The sequence below is a fragment of the Diospyros lotus genome, chromosome 3 (assembly GCF_014633365.1).
Source record: "Diospyros lotus cultivar Yz01 chromosome 3, ASM1463336v1, whole genome shotgun sequence".
Lineage (NCBI taxonomy): Eukaryota > Viridiplantae > Streptophyta > Magnoliopsida > Ericales > Ebenaceae > Diospyros > Diospyros lotus.
Window position 1 is genome coordinate 24,358,268 of NC_068340.1, and position 10,584 is coordinate 24,368,851.

The 10,584-nt window shown below is 31.2% G+C and overlaps 1 protein-coding gene across 1 annotated transcript; it reads left to right on the top strand.

Annotated features, from left to right (window-relative positions):
• The first annotated feature begins 1,011 nt into the window (after positions 1–1,011).
• LOC127798291 (3-ketoacyl-CoA synthase 6-like) lies at positions 1,012–3,032 on the top strand. The gene is made up of 2 exons (XM_052331754.1): positions 1,012–1,629; positions 1,838–3,032. The coding sequence occupies exons 1-2, from the start codon at positions 1,101–1,103 to the stop codon at positions 2,794–2,796; spliced, it is 1,488 nt and encodes a 495-aa protein (XP_052187714.1). The 5' UTR covers positions 1,012–1,100; the 3' UTR covers positions 2,797–3,032.
• Positions 3,033–10,584: the final 7,552 nt, after the last annotated feature.

Sequence of the window (10,584 nt, forward strand, 5' to 3'; positions counted from 1 at the left end):
TAGTAATTCTTCAAAAGTTAATAAGTTGGCAAGCCAAAAAATGGGAGATTAAAGCCAACATATAAATTGGTTAAAAAAAAAGTTAAAAGTCTTTTATTTAAACGATGCCAAAACTAAAATAGCTTTAACAAAAGAAACCTCTTAATTGCCAATAGATCATACATATATTTGGCAAAGGTTTTTACCAATTTTTCATACGCTTATTATATATAGCATATTAAATACCAATATATGCAAACACCACGGGATTTTCAAAATAAAATTAATGATTGTTCACAAGGCAGAAACTTGTCCCTTTCCTTGTTTTTACTTAATTTAGAAAGGAAAATTAATTCACTTGGCCCTCGGTTTTGATGTGTTCAATTATTGGATAAATTTTCATAATTCTATTTTTTTCTTATATTTAATAGTGTAACTTAATCCAACAACACAAGCTTAGCCCATAGCTTTTTTATTTTTTTGGTATTGAGTTTTTCTCTTCTCTATGTCCTGTTCTGTTCTTTATTGGGTCTTAATTTCACTGTTTTGTATTTCTATTGGTATTTCAGTTTGAGTTCTCTCACTGTTTATACCCCTTGGACTCTTAACTAGTTGGGTTTTTGTTGTATTGGTTCGGTTTGGTGTTGGCTTTTTGGTTAGTTTGGTCTACGGGGGCCTGATGCTTCTTTTGCATGTCATAACTACTACAATATTTTTTGTATAATAAATTGAAGTTAAAGCAGTAAAATAACTTGGCTAAATTATTTTCCATAACCTACCATAGTAAAAAATGACGTAGTTAATTAAGCTTAATTAGTTACGCATGTTAATTATATGATCCATAAGTATAGGTAATTTTAGTTACAGCATTTATTTATTAGAAACTGATGTTGGCTAATGGCTACTGTTGGACTGGATATGGCCAATGTGTGTGGTAGGAAATGTGTACGATCAAATTGATCTCGATCCATCATCGTCTTGTTTCCAAAATTCATTACCCCTTCGTGGACTCCATAGGGCCTTTAAATTCTTACCCTCCTCTCCCTTCCCATTTAACACACTTGTGTTCATCATCATCATCATCTCCTCTCTCTCTCTGTCTCTCCCTCTCTCTCTCTAAAATGCCTACAAAGTTGCAGGAATACTCCAACTCCAAGTTCAAGTATGTAAAACTGGGTTACCAATACCTAGTAAACCACATTCTCGCCTTTTTGCTCATACCCACCATGGCCACTGTCCTCATTCAAGTTCTCCAATTAAGCCCAGCAGAGGTCTTCAATCTTTGGAGCTCTCTCCACTTTGATTTCATCCACATTATCTGCTCCTTCTTGCTCATCATCTCCATCGCCACCTTCTGCTTCATGTCAAGGCCTAGCCCCGTTTACCTCGTCGACTATGCTTGCTTCAAGCCCCCCTGCCATTTACGAGTCCCCTTTGCCGCCTTCATGGAACATGCAAGATTGGTCCTCAATTCCCAGCCCAAAACCGTCCTGTTCCAGATGAAAATCCTCGAGCGCGGCGGCCTCGGTGAAGAGACCTGTCTGCCGCCAGCCATCCATTACATTCCGCCGGAGCCTAACATGGAAGCTGCGAGAGACGAGGCGGAGATGATCATTTTCTCCGCCATGGACTCTCTCCTCAACAAAACTGGTCTCACGTCTCGGAAACTTTAATTTTTTTTTTTTTAATCTTAAAGTTCTTTCGTATATTCTTTCTATCGTTTCATACTTATTTATTGCTTATTTATATGTATCTATCTTCTGCATCCTATAACTAAAAAAAAAAAAGTTAGAATATATTAATGCATTTCTATTTTTTCTCTCTTATAACTTCATTCTTTCATTCTTTCTAACAACAGGATTGAGGCCAAGAGATATCGATATACTGATCGTGAATTGCAGCCTCTTCTCCCCAATTCCCTCCTTGTCAGCTATGGTGGTGAATAAGTATAATCTGAGAAGCAATGTAAAGAGCTTCAACCTCTCCGGAATGGGCTGCAGCGCCGGGTTGATATCCATTAATCTAGCTCGAGAATTGCTTCAGGTTAATCCAAACTCGAACGCCGTGGTGGTGAGCACCGAGATCATCACGCCCAACTGTTATTTAGGAAACCAAAGATCAATGGTTCTTCCCAACTGCTTGTTCCGAATGGGCGGCGCCGCCCTTCTCTTATCCAACCGTAGAACAGATCGGAAGCGAGCCAAGTACAGTCTGGTTCATATAGTTCGGACCCACAAAGGAGCCGAAGACAAAGCCTATCGCTGCGTCCAAGAAGAAGAAGACCCGGAAGGCCACGTCGGAATATCGCTGTCGATCGATCTCATGGCCATCGCCGGCGAGGCCTTGAAGTCGAACATCACCACCGTCGGCCCTCTGGTCCTTCCCACATTGGAGCAGCTACTGTTTCTCGCTACGCTCATCGCTCGGAAAATCTTCAAGAAAAAAATAAAGCCTTATATTCCAGACTTCAAGCAGGCGTTCGAGCACTTCTGCATCCATGCCGGCGGGCGGGCTGTGATCGACGAGCTGCAGAAGAACCTGCAGCTGTCGGCGGAGCACGTGGAAGCTTCCAGAATGACGCTGCACCGGTTTGGAAACACGTCTTCGTCGTCGTTGTGGTATGAAATGAGCTATATTGAGGCCAAGGGAAGGATGAAGAGAGGTGACAGGATATGGCAGATAGCTTTTGGAAGTGGATTTAAATGTAACAGTGCGGTGTGGAAATGCAACAAAACCATTGAGGCAGCGACTGACGGGCCATGGTTTGACTCCATTGACAGGTACCCAGTTCATATTCCTCATGTGGTCAAGTGCTAAGGGAAAATTGGCGTTTCTGTTTTCCGGCAAAATTTGATCTTTTAGTTTCAGGTGTGTTGATGTTGTGTCTTGTCTCTTTTAAGTCTTAACAACGCCCCCCCCCCCAAAAAAAAAAGAAAAAGAAAAGATTTGTGCTTATTTTCGTTACTGTTTATTATGTATTGTGTGGCAACGTACCTGCGGTATCCGGAGTAAGTTCTCCAAGACTGCAGCTGTATAAGATTTCCATTAGATGTTTCTCTGCCGACGAGCATTGTTGTGCCTTTAAAGTGGTCGAGTGATTGAGGCTAACTATATATAATTGTTTAATTTTTGTCATTAAGGTATGCTTACTTCTTGTTGGTGTTTTGCTAATTATTGTACATAATATCAGGAGAGTTTATTAATTAATATACATCCAAAACAAAAAATAGTAACTGTAGATTTTTATAAAAACCAGAAAGAAAAAATGACAATAGCTTCCACAAGAGAAGAGAAATGGGTGAAGATCATGTCACTGTGTTGAGTAATTAATTTGTTAATTTTAAATATATTATTATCTCTTTATTTTCTTGATGATATATAGTACGTAGTACAAAATTAAATTATGAGATAAGAATGTTTAAGTATTGGCAGTTGAAAGAACTAACAACTGGTTGCCGAAAATTGAATTAAAAGTAGTAGTTCTGAACCAAACATTTAATATCCCGGTCAGAAGATGCATGCTCCGGACCTCCGCTAAGTGTGATTGTCAAAGTTTTACTTGATGCATGCTATCGTATAGCCTAATTAATTAATCTCCCATCCCATCACATTTACTGTCTATCCAACCTTTTTAAAGTAGCAGCCTGAGATTTCATACCTAAAAGAAGTGTGGCTGGGTCTCTGTCTTTTTTATTTTATTTTAATCATATTTTTTTAAAAAAAATTATAAAAAAATTAAAAAAAAAAAATTATTTCAACTGTTTTGATCGTAAACATACTTAAAATTTTTAAAATATAAAAAAAAATTAATAATCTCAAAATAAATACTCAAAATATAAAATTAAAAATAAATTTAAAATTGAAACACGAAAAGAATAGCCCCTAAATTTTTAAGAATTTTTCGAATTTATGCAACCCAACTACTAGTATATCATATGATCATTAATGTCTTTTTATATTTTGGCTGATATAAAAAGAAATTAACATCATCATTAAGGAAATATAAAAATATTCTCATCAATTAATTAATTAAAACGCCAACGATAAAAGCATTTGGCTAATAAGTTTGCATGCTGGTTTTAAATTAAGAAACTCGCTAATTCTTGTGAATTAATGCTTCTTGGAAATTAATTACATTTTTATTTTTTTATTATTGGATTTTACTCAGTATAAAACTTTAGTATTGTTTGCATGTTGATAGTTTTCTTAATTCTTAATTATATTTTGGAAATATTGTTTAGTGGAGTTAATTATAAATTTAATATTCCAATATTTCCAAAAATCATTAAATATTCTATGAAAGTTCTTTGTTATAAAAAAGAAATTAGAACAATTAGATTGGGAGTCATTTCATTTATATATTATATTTAATCAAAATTTAAGAATTTCCAACAATAGAATATGAAATGTGAATATTTTAAATTATAAATTTCAAATAATTTCATTAAAAATTCAACTATTTAGATATAATCATATATATTTTAAATAATAATAATAATAATAATAATAATAATAATAATAATAATAATAATAATAATAAAGGGTGACTCATATCAAATGAAGTTATTTTAGATGTTGTGTCCTAGCTAGCGCCACTTTTTCACTTTGTCATTTTGTTGAAGCCAAATATATATGCCAAGTTGATGTCTTGCTTTTCTTCCTATATATATATATATGTTCTTGTGCATGCTTTGGCAAGTCGAGGTTTTTCATTATTAGGGCAACATATGTGACTTTGACAACTTTTTATATTCGTCTCGGTAATATGTTTGAGAACTCAATTATATGTTTGTAATTGTTATAATAAAAAAAAAAAACTTATCTGTTTACAACCGACAAAGACTTGAAAGTGAAACTTAAGAAAGAAGTCACCATCTAATGGCAAATGACACTTATATGAGATAGGTCTGGGTTCAACTTAACTATTTCATACAAATTTAACCTTAAAAAAAAAAAAAAATACATTTGTAGGTTTTTGCTATACCATTTCATCTAATCCACACTTTGTAATAAAATTAAGCCTTTTGATAAGAATCTTAATATAAAAATAATATTATTAACTAAACCACTAAGTTTTGAGTTGATATAAAACTTTTATCTCTACCGTATTTTGATTTAGTGTTATATATCTCTTTATATAGACACAGACATAGATATGAATAAATCCTATTGCTTTCCTGCAAGCTGGCTATCTGGAGGGTTGATGGCCCTTTGCAGCTACCACGGGGATTAGGGTGGAGAGAGGCTGTCTCGACATTAATTACTTAAACCTGTAATTTTGAACAAGTATATATACCACCTGAGGATTTTTATTTCTTTAGTTTTTGATTGGCAATAAAATAGACATAAAAAGGTTGTTTGGTATATATATATATATGGGATTTTTAATTGGTTTTTATTTGCAAGTTAAATAGAAAATTTTAGTAATTAATTTGATTATGATGATAGCTAGCTAGTTTTGGGGGCTAATCACCACATGTTGTTGTCTCACAAGTTTGATACTGAAGTTCATATTTTAATGTCCACATATCAAGTTAATTATATATATATGCAAAAGAATGAGACACAGCTCAGTCGATCTCCTAATTAATTTGATCTCCAATGCCATCTTAATAAGGATCTTGACCTCCAAAACTACACATGCAAAGAATATTGAGGCAGGGGTAGTTAGCTTCCTCAATTTGGCCTTAATTCCAACTCTCAAGAGTTAATTAAGAAAATATATATAGGTATGGCTCGATAAAGGCAAGAGCTAAAAAATAAATTTGGGTCAGATATTATACCTGGATGCAAATAGGGATTGGACTGTGAGATTCCTGAACTCATATTTTGCAAGTTTTAGGAGGATTTTTCCAACTTAATAAGGCTGATTCCTCCCCAACTGCCCTAGATCTTTTAGGATTTAAATATGAATTTTTATTTTGGTGTTGACAAATATCATTCCCCTCGTAACTTAAAGATAAAGACACATGATAAGTTTAGACCCACTTCTTTATCAAAGACATGTGACAAGCTTAAATTAACTTATTTAAAAGGCTATTTTTATAATTTTGTGGTGCCATATCAAATTATTATTTGATAATTAACTTTTCAAGTGAAAGGTCTAATACATATTTTAATTGTCTAACAACATTTGAGAAGAAGTTTTTAATTTTTGAAAAGGATATAAATGTTTTAATAAGAAAATCTTGATATTATTATACCCAACGATTTGTAAAATTTTTAAAAATAAATTATTTTTAAATAGTAATAAATTTAAACATAAAGTCTACTAAATAAAGCCCCATCCGCCAAACATTTAATAGCACGGTTGCATCCACCAGCCGACGAACAGATGGATTGGATCATCAAGATTGTATTGCACATTACATTTGTGAGGAAGCAGGGGCAGGCTCCCCTCCCCATCGCCCCCCCCCCCCCCCATTGGCAGGGGTAGCGCGCTGCACCTGCAGGTTACTTATCACAGTTTAATGCGTGCTGTCCTCGCGGCAGGATTTTCATTTTCTCTCTCTCTCTCTCTCTCTTTTTTAATTTTAAAAATAAAAATACAAAAGCGTTCATTAGTACATTTTTCATTCTTCAAAAATTTTAGTTTTGTTACAAAAAATGCATTTTATTTTGTTTTATTTAATCACTGTTCACGTCGATCGATGATGAGGTGTCGTAAAATCATACATATATACAATCCTATAATAATACATTAAATACATGACTTTGATAAGATTTTGTTTTATTCGTGACTCGGGGTGAATCTAAGGATGGATATAGGGAAAGGCTATTCTCAGATCCATCAATAATTTCAGTCCCTCTCCCAAATAATCTAAATCCCAAGAAAGAATTTGACGGAGGGCTGCCCGTGCTAATCTCCCTAGATCCGTCCCTCCCATGAATTTCATCTCAATTATTATTATTATTATTGAATCATCTACGTGAAACACAAAGAAATTAAAATCAAAATACATAAAATAAAATTTAACGTGATTGGATTACCATCCTATAATAATAGTTTAGTGAATTAGTCACGGTGGTTTATTATTATATTATTTTTTTCTGGGTAATTCAAGTTGGTTTTCACATTAGGCATATTGTGGTAAAAGGGATGGTCTACAATAATCAAATATTGACCAAAATCATTTTTTTCTTATATTTAAGTTTTTTTTATTTTAATTACACCGCCTCAATTTATATTTTTAAGTTAATTTAATTTATATATTTTTATCATTCTTTCACATGATAACCCAAATTTTTTATTATTTCAATTATATCTCTATATCTACATTTTTGACTTAATTTCACTTATTTACTTTAATGTGTAAAAAGAAAAAAAGTGATATGACTCAATTTAATTTATTTTTTTTACACATAAAAATACAAAAGTTAAATTAACTAAAAAATACAAGTATAATTGAAATAACGAAAAGTTTGAGCTGTCATACAAACAAAGATTAAAGTACATAAATTAAATTAATTTAAAAATATAAATTTAAATATATAATTAAAATACATAAACAAAAATCTAGATTTACACATCAAAAATTCTATTTGGCATCGGATATTAAGGAGACGTTTGGTAATGGTGAAGCTTTTAGATTCTTGAGAATGTTAAGTTGAAAATTTATATTTTCATATTTAGTATAATTTTTTAAAAAAATAATCATAAAAAAATAATATTCTTAGAATTTATTTTTAATTAACTTTCTCATAAAAAAATTTTTATGGAGGGTTGAAAATATTAGATTCCCATGAATTTGAAAAAAATTTTAATAAAAAAAAAAATTAAAACACTCATTACCCTTTTATAACCCCATAGTCCTTTCACAATTATCTTTGTTATAACTTATTTCTTACAAACATATATATATATATACATATATGTTAATGTGTAAAAAAAAAAATGATGTTTTTTGACTTTTTAAAAAATTATGGTTCTTAATATTTTATATAATAAATTTTTTTCATTATTTTTAAATAAAAATCAAATAAGGATAATTTAAAAAAAATATGAATTTTAAAGAAGGTTACATTTAAATTAAATATAAAAATATAAAATTCCTATAAAAAAATATCCAATATTTTTAAAAATATTTAAAATTAACTAAATATAAAATTACATAAATCCTAAAAATTAATAACATTCTTAAGAATTATAAATTTTAAAAATCTAAAAACATCTTCCCTACCAAACGCGGCAACCAATGGTCCGAGCCCCAGACCCAATGTGTACAAAACGAGTAATGATTAATTATTTGTCCCTATTTAATGCTGTCACAGTCCCACCGAAATATCATGCGGTACCCTCAGTGTTGCAAATACGATTGCTTGGCTCAAATAAATACCTTAAATCGCAATTTTTTTTTTTTTTTTGCTAAAAACAAATGGTAATACTAACTATTATTTTTAAGAGAATAACTAAGGAGTAACAAATCTACATTATCTTTCTAAATTATTTTTATTATTTAAATAATTTAATTAATTGATGATAAATACATTATATATTTAAATTAATTAATTAATTAATTTTTTAATATTAAAAATAAAATGTAATAAATACATATTATCTAAAAATAATATGTAATTACTACTTCTTAACCATTGCTCTAACATTACCCAAAAGCAAAATATTGACCCCAAGTTAAATTGAGTATATATAATAAAATGAGATACCTAAATTAGTAACACTAGAGACCCACTAATATAAGAGTATTCAAATTTTAATTTGAATAGGCCAAGTGGACCTCGAATTGATTCCTAATTTTGATATTAGTGACGATTGATTTTTGGTTCGACGCTACTCTGATCTCAATTTAGTATCGAAGATTGATGATTATTGATAATAACCTTGAATGTAATTATTATTTTATGGAGTTAGAAGTTAAGTCTAGAATGTTACATTATGTAGAGTTTTGTTTAGATGTTTTTTTATAAAAAAAAATTATTTGGATAATATACAAAAATATATATTTTTAAAATCTATATAAAAAAGGAGAGTTATATCAAACCAAGATGTTGGATATGCTCTGATGTCAACCCTAATTAATTTGGGATTTAAAAAAAATTTAATCCCAATGTAAAAGCAATTGATCCGGTGTGAGCGCATAGCCGGAGAAATGTGTGTGAAAAAATGTAGTCGGAGTCCTTTAGGTCAACCATATTTGAATTGTGATGCACATTGGACGAAAGATCATATTTTTATTAAAATAATATTATAATAATATTAAAATTGAGAAACAATATTGAAATTGTGATGCTCCAATACTCTAGGATTTGGGGGCATTCGAATCGGTTTGGGTACGATGATGGCTCTTGTGAGAAATGTTGATAAGAGAGAAAGAGAGAGGAAGGAAATGAGTTTAGTGACAATGATGCTGGCAATGAAAAGAGAATGAGTGCGATAATAGATGAGAGATGAAAACTAATGACAATTGTTGGTGGGAGCTTGAGGGGTCGTCAATGATGGGTGATGATGACTGGCGGTGAGTGATGCAGGTGAATGGTTGTGTATAAATGTATTTTTAAAAAATAATTATAAAATTATAAAAGGTAATTGTGAAGAGTAAAATAGTGGATTATAAATAGAATTATATATATGTATAGCATAGCAAAATATGGAGCATTAAAAGCTCAAGTATAGATGTGATGATGGTAACCTACCAGTGTAGTGTAGGTGGCTTTTGGGCAAAATGAAAAGAACTTCTGAATAACCGAAAGTTTTTATATTGCATGATGACTTGTTACTTATGATTTCAATTTCATATCAGCCTCTATAAGTATCTTTTAAGATATATATTTTTGATGACTTGTTACTTATGATTTCAATTTCATATCAGCCTCTATAAGTATCTTTTAACATATATATTTTTGTTCACGTATTGTGCAGAAAGAAATAGGGTTTTGGGAAGATTTTAAACACCATGTGACAGACAAGACAACAAAACAGAGAGAGAAAAGACACAAGGATTAAGAATAGGAAGAGGTTGATAAGTTTGGTGTGTGACTGTGATAGCAATTACTTCTATTCTGTGTACAGTTGGGGACGGACATGACAACGTTGTGCACAGCGCATATTTGAAACACTTGGAATGGGACTGAAAACTTGGGATTGGGCTGACACTTGACAGGACACCTCATTCATTACGTACCTGTACCTCTACTCTACTGTTACCCCCAATAAAATAAATCTACAAAAATGGGCATTTGCCTATTTCTATTTCTATTTCCATATACAGTGAAAAATACCCCATATTTGTCGCCCCCAACCATCCTAATGACAAACATACCTCTTTAACAATTTTTTTTTTAAAAAACCTTTATTGTTCGGGTAAATTATTTCTGGCATGCACTTTTGAGGTTTTAGAAAAAAAAAAAATAGAAATATTCTTAACATTTAAGATATGACTAACAAGTTTTCAATACTTTATTATTTATGTACATTTTATTCTTTATTGTTACTAAAATTGTTAATGTGACAAAAATAATATCACTTTGTCTTTTCTCTCCTCTTTATTTATTTTTTTCTTTTGTCAAGCAAATTGATTAAAATTTAACAATTTATTAATTTTTTTTCTGGTTTCATCATGGCTAAATCATAGCCCAACTAAAGAGGGA

Coding starts and splice junctions, on each gene's coding strand:
- LOC127798291 (XM_052331754.1), top strand. CDS start 1,101: ATGCCTACAAAGTTGCAGGAATACTCCAACTCCAAGTTCAAGTATGTA. Junction 1,630..1,837: donor CTCTCTCCTCAACAAAACTG/GTCTCACGTCTC, acceptor TTCTAACAACAG/GATTGAGGCCAAGAGATATC.